Genomic DNA, 16,255 nt, shown 5'->3' with positions numbered 1-16,255 from the left:
GTTTAATGCCAATTTGGGATAAGAGACAAAGAAAAAGTGGAAATGTGCAAAACAAAATGCTAATACAATACACATTAAGCAGTATGGCTGAAACAATTAATTAACTCAAATAATTCAATTACAAAAAATGTTGGAGGCAAATTCTTTGCCTCGAGGCTTCTTTTAACATTGTAGTACATACACCAGGCCTGTATGTGGCGCTGTAATGCTCTCACTAAATACGTTGAAGAAGACCCATAGAGTATGCGCATAACTAATGTAAGAGCTAATCCATGTAGCAGGCAATGCCACAACTTTACAAAGCAGCAAGCTGAGTAAAATAAAGCCTTTTAAGAGAGGGTCTGCGCTGATTGTCTGAAACGGACTTATTGCACATTTAAAGTGAAGCAGTGTGTTTCAATTTTTTATTTATTTATTTTTTTTAAATACTGTTTGGTCCTTTGGCTGCTGTCCACCTCCACAGATGAACTGCAAGGATGCTCACTTTAAATGAATCGTGTTTAACTTTTCAAAAAAAAAAAAAAAAAAAAAAATTCGGATTTGATAAGAGTTTCTTTCAACAGGCTGCACAGTGTAGCTTTTGTGGAAATGTTGCCCTCCACAGCCTGTTTTTCACAGGCTGTGTTCATCTTTACATGCAGCCTTTATCTCCTCCTCCATCGCCATCTGGTACACTGCTGCCACTGCTAAGGATAGGAGAGACTGCAGTGTAACAATTTAATGTTGTGAAGTACCACAGACAATTATATGTAGCGTGACGTGTGGGCAGGCTTGAGGATAGGAGACGTCCGTCCCGAACCGAGCCGGATCCCACACGGCCTTCACCGCCAACGGATCTGAAGAACACCGGAGCCGTCAAGTCCTGGATCCCCAGGTGGCCACCGTCTCCAGCTGTCAGACCTGGTACTGCTGGCAGAGAACAGAAACAGTATTGATGAGTGTGAGTTCGCACACTCAGTAATCCCACAGTCTGTGTTCTTTTGGGAGGGAGCACCTCCACCTCCAATCACACACTTGTGCAGCTCCTGTCTAACCACTTATCTGGTTGGAGTGTGAAGCGAAGCCGTCGCTGATCACACCAAACGCCATCCCTCAGATAAGGCACACCACAGGAAAACGGCTGGAAAGAAGTTCAGACTCTAAGTCAGAGTTAAGTGTAGCAGAGAAATTACCTCTCTAGTGGCTGATTTCTCGGCGGGGAGGTGGAGTTGTAGTCTGGCCTTTATGGTGGTGGTGATGAACTGTGGATGAGTGACAGCTGGTGCTGATGAGTGACAGCTGTCACTCCCGGTTGCTCCGACGCCCTCTCGTGCTTGAAGCCAGCACTTCAAGCAGGGCGCCATCTGGTGGTGGTGGGCCAGCAGTACCTCCTCTTCAGCGGCCCACACAACAGGACCCCCCCCCCCCCTCAATGGGCGCCTCCTGGTGCACGACCAGGCTTGTCCGGGTGACGGGTGTAGAAGTCGGCCAGGAGGCCCGGGTCCAGGATGAAGCTCCTCTTCACCCAGGAGCGCTCTTCGGGTCCATAACCCTCCCAGTCCACCAGATACTGAAACCCCTGGCCCTTTCGACGGACATCCAGGAGCCTGGGCACGGTCCAGGCAGGCTCTCCATCTATGATTCGGGCAGGAGGCGGCGCCGGTCCGGGGGTGCAGAGAGTTGATGTGTGGTAGGGTTTGATTCGTGAAACATGGAACACCGGATGAATCCGCAGTGAAGCTGGTAGCTTCAGCTTCACTGCGGCCGGACTGAGGACTTTAAGTATGGAAAATGGTCCAATGAGCCTGTTCTTTAGTTTTTGGGATTTGACCTGTAGTGCAATGTCCTTCGTGGATAGCCAAACCGCCTGCCCGGGCTGATACGTAGGGGCCGGGGCACGCCGGCGGTCTGCATGGGCCTTAGCCCTCGTCTGGGCCTTGAGCAGGGCAGTGCGGGTGGTACGCCACACCCGACGTCACCTCCTCAGATGGGCCTGGACCAAGGGCACCCCGACCTCTCCCTCCACTAGCGGGAACAATGGGGGCTGGTACCCCAAACACACCTCAAACGGGGAGAGGCCGGTAGCCGATGGTACCTGGCTATTATGAGCGTACTCGATCCAGGCCAGATGGTCACTCCAGGCCATCGGGTGCGCGGAGGTCACGCAGCGGAGGGCCTGCTCCAGTTCCTGATTCGTCCGCTCTGCCTGCCCGTTCGTGTGGGGATGGTACCAGGACGAGAGACTTATGGTGGCCCCCAGTTCCCTGCAGAAGCTCCTCCAGACCTGGGAGGAGAACTGAGGACCATGATCCGAGACAATGTCCGATGGAATCCCATGCAGACGCACGACATGGTGGACCAGGAGGTCTGCAGTCTCCTGCCACGGTTCTTCGCACCCCCGGGTGGCAGGAGAGCTTGGAACCGTGACAGAAGTCCAAAACCGCAGCTCTGGCCTCTGGTGGGACGTATAGTCTGTTCTTTGGGACGGTCCCCGGGTCCGGGTTCCGTGTCAGGGCCTCCCGGACGGTCTTCTCCAGTGGACTCGGGGATGATGGTTTCGGTTGGGTCTGACAGCTCGGTCCTGACCTCCTCTTCGTGCACCCGGGACAGGGCGTCAGATCGTTTGTTCTTCGTCCCGGGGCGGTATGTGATCCGAAAGTCAAAACGCCCAAAGAACAGTGACCAGCGGGCTTGCCTGGGGTTCAGACGCTTGGCGGTCCGAATGTACTCCAGGTTCCGATGGTCAGTGAAAACCGTGAACGGTACCGAAGCTCCCTCCAACAGGTGTCTCCACTCCTCCAGAGCCTCCTTCACTGCAAGAAGTTCCCGATTGCCGATGTCATAATTCCTTTCAGCCGGGGTCAACCTGCGGGAAAAATAGGCACATGGGTGGAGAACCTTGTCGGACTCCCTGCTCTGGGACAGCGCGGCTCCTATCCCTGAGTCAGAGGCGTCCACTTCGACTATGAACTGGCGACTTGGATCTGGCTGCACCAGAACTGGTGCAGTCGAGAACCGGCGTTTCAACTCCCTAAATGCGGCTTCGCACTAATCTGACGAGGTGAAGGGGACTTTTGTGGAGGTCAGGGCTGTCAGCGGACTAACCACCTGACTATAGCCCTTGATGAACCTCCGGTAAAAATGAGCAAAACCGAGGAACTGTTGTAGTTTCCTACGGTTTGTTGGTTGGGGCCAATCTCTCACCGCCGCTACCTTGGCCGGATCAGGGGCGACGGAGTTGGAGATTATGAACCCCAGGAAGGACAAAGAAGTACGGTGGAACTCGCACTTCTCGCCCTTCACAAACAGCCGGTTCTCCAACAACCGCTGCAGGACCTGACGTACATGCGTAACATGAGTCTCAGGATCCGGGGAAAAGATGAGTATATCGTCCAGATATACGAAGACAAACCGATGCAGGAAGTCCCGCAAGACATCGTTTACCAAAGCTTGGAACATCGCGGGGGCGTTAGTGAGGCCGAACGGCATGACCAGGTACTCAAAGTGACCTAAGGGGGTGTTGAATGCTGTCTTCCATTCGTCTCCCTTCCGGATCCGAACCAGGTGGTACGCATTCCTAAGATCCAGTTTTGTGAATATTTGGGCTCCATGCAGGGGCGTGAACACTGAATCTAACAGGGGCAGAGGGTATCGGTTGCGAACCGTGATTTCGTTCAGCCCCCTGTAATCAATGCATGGACGGAGTCCGCCGTCTTTCTTGCCCACAAAAAAGAAACCAGCACCCATCGGGGAGGTGGAATTCCGGATCAGCCCGGCAGCTAATGAGTCCCGGATGTAGGTCTCCATTGATTCTCGCTCAGGACGTGAGAGGTTGTACAGCCTGCTGGACGGGTACTCAACGCCCGGGATCAAATCAATGGCACAATCATACGGACGGTGCGGAGGAAGGGTGAACGCCAGATCTTTGCTGAAAACGTCAGCAAGATCATAGTACTCACTTGGCACCGCCGTCAGATTGGGGGGGACTTTAACCTCCTCACTAGCTGTCACACCAGGCGGAACCGAGGATCCGAGACATTCCCGGTGGCAGGTTTCGCTCCACTGAGCCACAACCCCAGATGGCCAATCAATCCCCGGATTGTGTTTTATCATCCAAAGATAACCCAATATCACACGGGAGGTAGAAGGTGTTACATAAAACACAATCTCCTCCCTGTGATTACCAGACACCACCAATGTCATTGGCTGTGTCTGGTGTGTGATTAATGGAAGAAGGGTGCCATCTAGTGCCCGTACCTTCAAAGGTGAAGGTAGAGCCACTAGAGGGAGCCCGACTTCCCTTGCCCATCTGCTGTCCACCAGTGCTGGGGCGTGAAGGCTTAGATCCCCACTCAGGATCGTGACTGGGATGCGTGCAGATTTTCGGGGTCTCCCCGCGTGGGTATTGTGACCCACCCTTAGCCTAGTCTCTAAGGACGAGTGCTGCTGTATTGACCGTTTGGGGCATTTTTTTCTGTGTGTGCTCAGTTGAGCTGCAGAGAAAACACTCCCCACGGACCAGCCTCCTTTGTCTCTGATCTGATCGCCTTTTGGCCCTGCTCGTTTCCATAGCAACGTCAGCAGGGGGAGCTGTCGTCACGTGGAGTGCCCTGGCTGTGGAGCGTGGGGAAGTCGGCTCCCTTTTGGACCCGGGAGGAAGAGGGACAGCTTGTGCCTGACCACGCCCTTCGTCTCGCTCCCGTCAGTGTTCTGTTAATCGGTTGTCTAACCGTATAACCAGGTCGATAAGCCCGTCTAAATCCCGCGGCTCGTCCTTCGCCACCAGGTGCTCCTTAAGGACCAGAGACAGTCCGTTTACAAAGGCGGCGCGGAGCGCAACAGCATTCCAGCTGGCTCGCGCTGCCGCAGTGCGGAAGTCGACTGCATACTTTGCTGCGCTCCGACACCCCTGCCTGATTGACAGCAGCAAGTTCGAAGCAGATTCGCCTCTATGGGGGTGATCAAAAACCTGCTTGAACTCCCTCACAAACCCAGTATACGTCGTTAGGAGCCGTGAATTCTGCTCCCAGAGCGCCGTAGCCCAGGCGCGTGGCTCTCCTCGAAGCAGATTTATTACGTAAGCCACCCGGCTGGCGTCTGACGCGTACATGATGGGACGCTGTGAAAAGACGAGCGAGCACTGCATTAAGAAGTCCGCGCACGTCTCGACACAGCCTCCGTACGGCTCCGGAGGGCTTATGTAAGCTTCAGGGGACGGTGGGGGGGGGGGGGGGGTTCGTTGAATGACCAGCGGAATGTCTGTTTCAGTCCTCCGGTCAGCAGGAGGAGGTGCTGCAGCAGCGCCCTTAGCCTGCGCTTCCACCTTGGCTGTGAGAGCCTCCATCCTCCGATTGAGAATCACATTCTGCTCGGTGACTAAGTCCAGCCGAGCAGTGAAAGCGGTTAAGATTTGCTGCAGCTCACCTAACACGCCTCCTGCTGACGCCTGTGCACCTCGCTCTTCCATTGGCTGTTCAAGCGATGGTTGACGCCCCTCGGGATCCATGACGCTGGCCGAGAAATCCTGTTGTGAAAGTTTAGGGACACGGACCCACAACAGGGGGCTTTACATGAACGGACAATGGATAAGCCAAACAGTAACAATTTAATGTTATGAAGTGCACAACGGAATACAGACAAACAGTTTTGGTAGCACAGACAATTATATGTAGCGTGACGTGTGGGCAGGCTTGAGGATAGGAGACGTCCGTCCCGAACCGAGCCGGATCCCACACGGCCTTCACCGCCAACGGAGCTGAAGAACACCGGAGCCGCCAAGTCCTGGATCCCCAGGTGGCCACCGTCTCCAGCTGTCAGACCTGGTACTGCTGGCAGAGAACAGAAACAGTATTGATGAGTGTTCTTTTGGGAGGGAGCACCTCCACCTCCAATCACACACTCGTGCAGCTCCTGTCTAACCACTTATCTGGTTGGAGTGTGAAGCGAAGCCGTCGCTGATCAAACCAAACGCCAATCCCTCAGATAAGGCACACCACAGGAACACGGCTGGAAAGAAGTTCAGACTCTAAGTCAGAGTTAAGTGTAGCAGAGAAATTACCTCTCTAGTGGCTGATTTCTCAGCGGGGAGGTGGAGTTGTAGTCCGGCCTTTATGGTGGTGGTGATGAACTGTGGATGAGTGACAGCTGGTGCTGATGATGAGTGACAGCTGTCACTCCCGGTTGCTCCAATGCCCTCTCGTGCTTGAAGCCCGCACTTCAAGCAGGGCGCCATCTGGTGGTGGTAGGCCAGCAGTACCTCCTCTTCAGCGGCCCACACAACAGTATCAAGAAGGTGATCGACTGAAATCTGCCATCCCTTCAGGTGGCATCTCTGTATGTATTTTATTTCGAAAGTTCAATGTAAATCCATAATATAATTGTAAAGATACATGGATGACATGAAAGTGAAAACACTTATTTCCATTGTGTTCATTTAAAAATCACATGACAAAATAGAAGTAATAATAAAATAAAATAACAATAATAATAATATTATTAATAATAATAATAATAGTGTGTCTCTCATAACAAGAACCTAAACAATTTGTAAATACATTAAGACAATAAATTAACATTGCAAAATTACATAATTAACAGGAAACAAAAGGGTTGAGTTCTTCCTCTAAAACTGTTGAGGTCAAAGGTCTAAGGTTCTGAAAACATTCTGGACTCATATGCCATTCAAGCTCATTGTAGAAACTTTGCATAAGTTATCACCGCCCTTGAAAATGTCAGCTACTTATGTTTTAAACAATACCCAATCTAGAGCCTGTGGATCCCCACGGACAACACGCTACTTAAACGTAATCCCTGTTGGAGCTCTACTGTTTGTTTTGTCAAGATTCTCTGCCCTGTCACTAGCATGAGCTGACACTGGTTGTATTTTATGTTGTTGTAGTGAGGTACTGCACTGTCAGTGCAGAGTATTACACAATACACAGCCCATAGTTTGATACACTTGCAGTATTTGATATCTTGATATGGAGTTATATATTTCAAATTCAGTGACACTCTGTGTGTTGTAACAGAAGCCAGTGTTTTGTTGTAGTTCCTGTAGTATTTGTTTTGCAGGGTAAGAGAGTTGTGTAATATATTAATAGAGTTGTTTTCAGTGTACAGTGGTCCCTCGTTTATCGCGGGAGTTACGTTTTAAAAATAGCCCGCAATAGGCGAAATCTGTGAAGTAGTCAGCGTTATTTTTTACAATTATTATAGACGTTTTAAGGCTGTAAAACCCCTCACTACACACTTTATACAGTTTTCTCAAACCGGCATTAACATTTTCTCACGTTTCTCTCGTGTGTAAACACTCTCGAAGTTCATACCTTAGTAGAAAAATAAGACCAACCTGTTTTCAGGCCCAAACATTTGTTTGAGAAATAAAAATAGAACGTTTTCTTATAAATAATTATGATGGCTTTTAGAACTAACAAATTTAATTTTAATGATCAACCTACGAGGTTGGACACATAAGAAATTATTAATAGTGACTGGACCAGTATTTCACAGTTCCTCTGATCACGCCTCTTCGTCGTGGCGCCGCTCCACTGAAGGCCTCGCTGCAGGTGTCTTTTTCTGAGTGAAGAACACAGTTATGGGTACTTGTTGGCACTCTTTTTTTCTTCTGGGCGAGAAGATTCTTATAAACAGACACGCAGAACACAATGCGCGTACTCTCCCTTCACGGTGCCGCGACCTGCCTGCTTGATGAGGATGCAGAACACAATGCGCTGTAAAAAAACAAACAAAAAAAAAAAAACATGCAAAATTGGACTAAAAAATCCGCGAAACTGCGAGGCCGCGAAAGTTGAACCGTGTTATAGCGAGTGACTACTGTATTTCAGGTCATAATGTTTGTATTAATTGAATCAAAATATAGTTTCCAGCCTCCTGATACATATTGCAGTTTTTGTATTACCCCATAATGAATTCGTGGTAAGAGTATAGGGTTTTTTGTGCTTGTTTTTAAACTTTCTCTTCTCTCCTCAGGATGGCTTGGATGCTTTGGTTTACGACCTTGACTTCCCTGCCCTAAGGAAAAACAAGAGCATTGACAACTTTTTGAATAGATGTAAGTAGCTTGCATTGTACTTTTGTCCTTGATACCTCTTAATGTCAGTATTACTCCATATGCTTCACTTTAATCATTTGTGTTTGCAAACCCCCTCTTCCATAGAGATAGATGTAAGCTTTGGCTTAATATACAGGGCTGTTTTTTGGGTCAGTCCCTCTATGTAGGCTTGGACACAATAGGTGTCTCCTGCTTCATGCCCCTCACCATGGGTCTTTCATCAATAGTTGGTGACCCACATGATGTCAAAGTTGATGGCTCCTCTTTATCATAATTCTCAGATACACACACACGCACACACACACACACACACACACACACACACACACACACACACACACACGCACACACACACACACACACACGCGCACGCACACACACCATGTTTGATAGTTTACAATGTTTAACGTAAACTGACCCACCCTAATGAAACTGGTTATTGTCCTCCAAAAAACATTTCATACTTCCAGTATGAAATTGTTTTTTTTAAATGAATTAATGAATTAATGAGTTTACTTGGCACACAATTCAACAAAAACAAAAACTCACAAGAAAACAACTCTACAATGAACCCCGTGTGACTGAAAGGGTGTAGGCAGAAACAAAGCTTATAAATATACCCACCCCTTATACTATAAAAATAAGAAATATATACATGCAAATAAACACAATTTCATAAATACACACACACATATACACCCATGATGACAAATACAAAAAAAAAAAAATGCAAAATTAGTCAATGAACTCCAATTTCCAAAACCCAACCAGACAAACAATGCCACACAACACACAATCCCGAAAGCAATAACAAAATCAATAAACCTAAGTCTTCAAATTATAACAAGCATTTTTATTATTCTTGTAATGTCTTTTAAAGCCTACTAAAGTACCAAGTACTTTTAGATTGTCAGGGCAGTTGCTCCAGATGTTAACACCTTTAACAGAAACACATTGACTTTTTGCAGTAGTTTGGATCCTTAATTTCTCAAAAAATAAAATTCTCAAATTGTAACTGGAGTCCCTTAGTTTAAACAGATCCTGGACATGTTGTGACAACAGTTTATTTTTAACGTTATACATAATTTGGATTGTGTTGTACTCAACCAAGTCCCAGAATTTTAGAATATGTAAACAGTGGATTTGTTGGCTCGCAATATGATTTGTAACAGATAATTCGTATAGCTTTCTTTTGCAACAAAAATATTGGATTACTGTTAGTTTTATAAGTATTTTTAAAGCATGACACGGAAAAATAGCCATCACCTGCTACACCAACAGGGATGAACAACCTCACAAGATAAGAAGAAATGCAATGTTCTATTGACTCCATGTTTACTGGAGAAGGGCAGTTACATTTGTGTAATTTTTGTAAATTTGTGCAGTGTTAAAACATTTTGTCAGGTTGAACAAAGCTAAAAGATTTTTGTTTCACATTTGAGCATGAACCCAGAGGACTCTAAAGGCTTAAAATCTTCTTATCCCCCCTAGGGCTGAAACGATTCGAGTAATTCGAATAATTCTTTGCCTTGAGGCTTTGTTTAAAGCTGTAGTATGTGGCGCTGTAACGCTCCCACAAAAAACACAGACCATAGCGCTAATCAATGTAGCAGGCGATGCTACAAGTTTACAAAGCCACACGCTGAGTAAAATAAAGCCTTTTAAGAGAAAGGGTCCACACGGATCGTCTGAAACGGACTTATTGCGCATGTAAAGTGAAGGAGTGTGTTCATTTTTATATATATATATATATATATATATATATATATATATATTAAAAAACATGTTTTGCTCCACTGGGCGTTCTCCACCTCCGCAGATGAAGCGAAAGGGATGCGCACTTTAAATGAGTCATGTTTTATGATTTAAAAAAAGCTTTAATTCAGATTTGGTAATTGTTTTTATCAACAGGCAGCTTTTGTGGAAACGCTGCAATCCACAACCGTTTTTCAAAGGCTCTGTTATTTGCCAAGTATCCACAGAAAACACATAATTTGACTTTGGTTTGAGCTGCTCTGTACGGCATGTAGAAATATACACTAAACACTAAATAAATCACTGTAATAAGTGCAAATGAAATATGCAATAAGAAGGAAAAAAAGAATGCACTTAACATTTCACAGACTGCCTGGGCTTATGGTTTGGCAAAGCTCTAAAACTCTTAATATGAAAAAATTAATAACCTGGCAAAACAGAGAGAGGGAACATCCTAAACTTTAAAATCTGCATGATGGCACAGCAACATTGTGCCACTGCTTAGGGAGAGCCCTGCCACTACTGATATTGTTTAAAAACACAAAGGTACTTTTTTATCCGATTACTCGATTAATCGATAAGATAATCAATAGAATATTCGATTCCAAAAATATTCGATAGCTGCTATGAAGATAGATTAAAGCATTATTAACCAGCTGTGAGGTCTGTATGGGGAAATCAGTACAGACTGAGCATTAGCGAGGGCCGTACGAAAAACACGGAGGTCTGATATCCCTGTACAGACCAAGCAAGCGAGGTTAATAATTTATTATATGGCTATTATATATAGAAACATGCAAACTTACAGTATTGCCCGAATATGAAAGCTGCTGACGGCTCATAGTCAGACCTGTTCGCTTCACATCCATGAAGAACTTGCTAACAGATGGTCCAGTTGTTAGCTGGTGATCTTTCAATCTGTGTGTTTTTTCAAATGCTATTTAGACATTTATGGAGTATGTCCATGTCCGACTTGGTTTTTCTAATCGTGTTTTTAGCTTCCTGGTTTGTGAAGAAAATATGCGTTGCGGACCTATTCTCGGGGTAACTGGTCCAAATATGGGAAAATATCTGACTGCCAATCAGAGTGCGCATAGTGTCGCAGCCATATACTAAAACATGATATCCCTGGTTCTGTTAGATGTCCTACTCTCCTCTAGCCAACAACCAACACACTCCTAATATTCTTTAATTGTTTGGGCTTTGAGGATCTACATCAGGGCTCAAGGAAGGCAGTGATTTTTTTTTTGTCATTTTTGTGACATATGTACTCCTGAGCTGTAGAGGGAGCTCTGTAGAGAAGAATATGACCCAAACAAAAACCCCAGACGAAACATCAAAAACCACACTTAAACGTACTTTATTCTCCTTTAATTGTTCATGTGTCTTGAAAACACCATCTTTTAGAAGTTGCTAGCATCACATAGGGTAATGCTAATGGCTAAGGTTAGCATGACCTAATGGCTCCTTTGAGATCACCTTATTACATTTTCTTGGTTTGTTGTGTGGTTAATTGCACCATGAAAGCATAGAGCATAATATGCAATAGAGAATTTTATTAAACAATGTTTTTCTATCATCACATTGCACAGCCCCATGGTGGTCAAGTGGTTAGTGCACTTGCAAACAGATGGTTCCTGGTTCAAGACCATCTGTGCCCATTGTTCATGCGGAGTTACATCAGGAAGGGCATCTGGTATAAAGCTTGTGCCATATCAAGATGCAAATCCATTTCAAATCTGTTGTGGTGACTCTGAGCAAAAAGAGAGAAGGCTTTTTCCTGAATATTATAGTAATGTGTGGAGCGGCTCTTTGTGCTGTGGTTTGTCGTACGGGATTTGTCTTTTGTCCTCTCTGACTGGAGCAATTACAAGGGGGAAAAATGACTTTTCCTTTGTCATTTGCAGGAAAGTGCACAATCTCCACCAATCAAAAATGATAGGTCTTCTGTTAGGACTTTTTTCTTCTGAGTGGCACAAATGATTTGTGTGGCATCTTATTGTTTTGTAAATAGTTGTACAAAAAAACACCTGAAGTATTTCCTGCATTTTAATGTAAATAGTTGTATATATAACTTATATATATAACTTTGTTGTTTGCTACAATTATACATACGTTTTTTTTTTTTAATTTCCTATTTATATTTACATCCCAAGTTATAAAATTGGTTTGTTGAACATATTTGTGGTTTTCACATAAAAAAATTGCATTTTATTTTTTTGTTTGAATTTAGGTTAATTGTGTTAATACAGTATGTCAGAATGAAAAAAAATGTAAAGTCACACAGGCGAGGTTGTGCTTAATATGTGTGTGAAGGAAAATAATTCTCATTGGACATCTTCAGTGACAAATAATACATGCAAGCAGCAACTATGTCAGAGTGGAGGCTATCATTCTTGGAACCTATGCACAGATCTTTAGTTATAATTTGGGCTACTGCATTTATACAATTAGAACTCATCATTTTGAGGAAACTCTGTTCCATGTGGAAATGACATAAATATTCTAAGAACTCAGGCCTTGAATTTTATTTTTGGATAGAATTTGGCCGCCCCTGTACACCCCATGTCCATAGATTTCCGTGCCAGCAGTGACCCATGTGACTTGACTATTTTCCTGCCTAGTTCAACTATGACCAAATTTGGCTGAATTCTTAATGCTGTCTCCCCTCAGGGGGTTAGCATTGCAACATGACTCTGAAGAGGCCAAGTTTCAGTAAGAAACAAAAGTTCTTGTTCTCTCTTAGCTGTACACAGGCAAAGTCACTTTTGGAAAGGTTTGCAAACAACCTGAATATCTCTTGGGATATCACCCTCTGCTGCATGTGGATATTGGGATGTTCAAGTTCACCAACTGTTGATTATGCAACAACAACAAAAATGCCAACTACAGGAGAGTAAAACACAATTAAATTCAGTTGTATTTTCATACCTGTGGTAAAAATCATGATTATTAATGGTTTTATTTTGAAACTGAAATGCAGTAAAATGTAAAAACTATTGCTTAAACCAAAGTTAGTAGTGAGTGTCTGCATGACACCTGGGTCTTTGACAGAGGCGATCCACAGGCTGCAGAGGCTTGTCAGGTTCATGGCCTTTGTATAAGCACAGGTCTGTTTTGGTTCGCTGTAATCAGCCTTACAGCCATTGCTGCTCTTTCCATGTTGATCTTTCTTAAAACTTCAGTTTCATACTAAAATAACTGCCTAAAAACAACTTTTATTCTCTATACTATGATGATCTTGTCATCATTGATAGTGTTAGTGCAAAACACCCTGAAAGGATATGTCGCACCAAAATCATAATTTAGATTTAGGCTGTTAGTGACCATCCGATGATCCACCAGGATTACTTTGTGCACTTCCGTGACTGGTTTCAAAGTACAGTGGTCCCTCGTTTATTGCGGGAGTTACGTTCTAAAAATAACCCGCAATAGGCGAAATCCGCAAAGTAGTCAGCGTTAGTTTTTACAATTATTATAGATGTTTTAAGGCTGTAAAACTCCTCACTACACACTTTATACACTTTTCTCAAACAGGCATGAACATTTTCTCACTTTTCTCTCCTGTGTAAACACTCTCTTTCTTTGTTCTGGGCGCGAACATTATAAACAGACACACGCAGAACACAATGCGCGTGCTCTCCCTTCGCTCACTGCCTCCGGGGGTATGGATGCGGGTCCCGCAAAGAATCCAAGTCATGGCCACGGAGCTCTGTGGCTGCGGTTACCGAGACCATGCAGCGGGCGCTGCGGATTTTTCCCGCAAGTCTATCCTTGTGGACTGGCGGAGTGCTCCGCATCAAAACAGTTAGCGTATTCTATGGTCTTGTTGCCAGAGTTGGCCGCAGCTTGCACAGCAGACAGGGGGGCGGTGTGAGTGGCCCGCTGCAGCATTTACCAAGCCCGCAGATGCAGTAAGCGCATAGGAGGCAGTGACAGCAGTCGCGGTGCCGCGACCGGCACACCTGATAAGGACGCAGAACACAATGCAGTGTTTAAAAAAAAAAAAAAAAAGCATGCAAAATTGCACAACAAAAAAAATCTGCGAAACTGCAACGCCGCGAAAGGTGAACCGCGTTATAGCGAGGGACCATTGTATATGCTTTTCACAACAAACAGCTATGGAGATAGTCCGAAAACAAAGTACCCGTGAGTATCCGACAGGTGACATTGCAGCTAGAAGCATCACAGTGGAATGCAGCTGATAACGTTAAGAATGGAGGCACAGATTAATTCCAAAGTTGATATAAGTGTAATGTCGTGTTTTGATGACTCGCTTTTAAGTGATAACTGTTAATTTTGATGTAGTCACAGTAACAGCTGCGGCTCCAAGGAGGTTTATGTGCACCTCCACTGCCATGAGTCATAAACGCAGCCTGTCAATAACCATTTCTGCTCCAAGTTCAGCTTTGTGCACAATGAAGTATGAGTGCTGTTATCAATAAAATCTCACACACACACACACACACACACACACACACACACACACACACACACACACACACACACACACACACACACACACACACACACACACACACACACAATTAATTTACACTGTCACAGAAAAAGAAATCTAGCCACAAAAGGGGAACATGTCACACTCACCATCGTGTTGTGGATTAATTTCCAAATGTAAACTTCACACAGCAAAGAAATGCGTGCACGCATAAGATCGCCAGCTGCAGCTCTGCCTCTCTCTTGATCGTAGCATGTAAAATAATATCCACGAACCCCTGGAAATAATGTATTCTGACTTTTTCCAATGTAACAAATCCATCTCCGTGTCCAGGCAGTCTGTTAAAAACAGTGTCAGATGTGCCTACATCCACATCAGCTTCAGTAAACCAGCATTGACGCAAACAGTGTGTCACCACACTTTAAGCTCCAAAATCCAACACACTGAAAAAGTTAAGAGTTTCGGGGTGAAGCGTGTCATCTGCTCTCTGTAAATCCGAGCCATCACTTTCAAACAGCAGCTCAGAAGCTTCGTGTTTGGACGGAGCAGGTTCATTTCTCTCTGTCTGTCAGTCATTGGGATGTTTCGGTTTTGCTGATATGGATGTCACACACTGAAAAGTGCAGAGAATTGCTGAGTGAAACGTTTTCCGGAAATGCATCTGCTAACGCTCAGAGTGAGAGGAATAAAATAGATCAGAGATCATTAATTATTAGCACGTGTGCAAAGACACTTACAGTCATGAGTACATTTATGTTGTCTTACTAACTGGGATGTTAAACGTGAGACGTCGTTTAAAATGAGTACCTTCACCTCCTTTTTTTTTTTTTTTTTTTTCTCCTCCAGACAAAGACACCATAAATAAAATCCGTGATCTACGCATGAAAGCGGAAGATTATGAAGTGGTTAAAGTTATTGGAAGGGGAGCTTTTGGAGAGGTGCAGTTGGTGAGTTATTTTGTCTTGGACTTGAATAATTAAGAATAAATGTAAATGTTACATTTTGATTGCACATTATTCATACGTAAATTTATTGTCCATTAAGAAAAATGTTGTTACATTTTATAATTTTTTCCTTTTCCATTCTATAACAGATGTTAGACATTTGTCAGAAGGACTTGAATAAATAAAGTATTTTGATTTTTTGTAGGTAAGACACAAAGCCACAAGAAAGGTATATGCCATGAAGCTGCTAAGCAAGTTTGAGATGATCAAGAGGTCAGACTCTGCTTTCTTTTGGGAGGAGAGGGACATCATGGCTTTTGCTGACAGTGCATGGGTTGTGCAGGTATGACATGGTTGGAGGAAAAAAAAAAAAAGCCTTAAAAACTGCTGAGACTAATGTGTCAGTGATCACATATATGTCTGTCAACTCCATTTAGATTTTACTGTTGTATTGATCCAGAGCAGCAGGCTGTCAGACATTATGTGGCCAAAAAAGGTTTGCAGTCTTTTTGTGATGATCATTTTTGAAACTCATTAATTCTCTCTCTTTTCCATTGTGCAGCTCTTCTTTGCTTTCCAGGATGATCGCTACCTCTACATGGTGATGGAGTACATGCCCGGTGGGGATTTGGTTAACTTGATGAGTAACTACGATGTACCAGAGAAGTGGGCGCGCTTTTACACAGCGGAGGTTGTGCTCGCTCTGGATGGAATTCACGCTATGGGCTTTATCCACAGGTGACTGAATAAACATCTCAGCTTTCTCATTAACTGTGGCCAAACAGAACAGTTATAAGTCGCCTTGTCTCAGGGACTCCTGGTGCCAGACAGACATCACCATTACACAGAGACACAAGCAACAAATGGAAAGAGGTACCACATGGAGTTTATTTAGAATTGGAAAAATATAGAAAGAAATGAAAGCACGCGTTATGAATCCACAGACAAGTTAGATGACTTTTTTCCCTGAACATTTTGATATTTTTGCTGTTAATGTGACCAAGAAAGCGACTTATGTTTGCTCTCAGTGACCTGTGGCCAGCCCAA

General features: G+C 44.6%; 1 protein-coding gene across 2 annotated transcripts in view; it reads left to right on the top strand.

The window, feature by feature from the left end:
* rock1 (Rho-associated, coiled-coil containing protein kinase 1) overlaps nucleotides 1-16,255 on the top strand; it is a 113,609-nt gene that overhangs the window by 60,728 nt on the left and 36,626 nt on the right. For both annotated transcript variants that reach the window (XM_034183423.1, XM_034183422.1), the window contains exons 2-5: nucleotides 7,969-8,050; nucleotides 15,111-15,211; nucleotides 15,414-15,551; nucleotides 15,771-15,946. In XM_034183423.1, the coding sequence (XP_034039314.1) occupies nucleotides 7,969-8,050; nucleotides 15,111-15,211; nucleotides 15,414-15,551; nucleotides 15,771-15,946 (497 nt within the window). The remainder of the gene's footprint in view (nucleotides 1-7,968; nucleotides 8,051-15,110; nucleotides 15,212-15,413; nucleotides 15,552-15,770; nucleotides 15,947-16,255) is intronic.

This window comes from Thalassophryne amazonica, chromosome 12 (genome assembly GCF_902500255.1).
Source record: "Thalassophryne amazonica chromosome 12, fThaAma1.1, whole genome shotgun sequence".
Classification (NCBI taxonomy): Eukaryota; Metazoa; Chordata; class Actinopteri; order Batrachoidiformes; family Batrachoididae; genus Thalassophryne; species Thalassophryne amazonica.
This window is presented reverse-complemented; position numbering and strand designations above follow the sequence as displayed.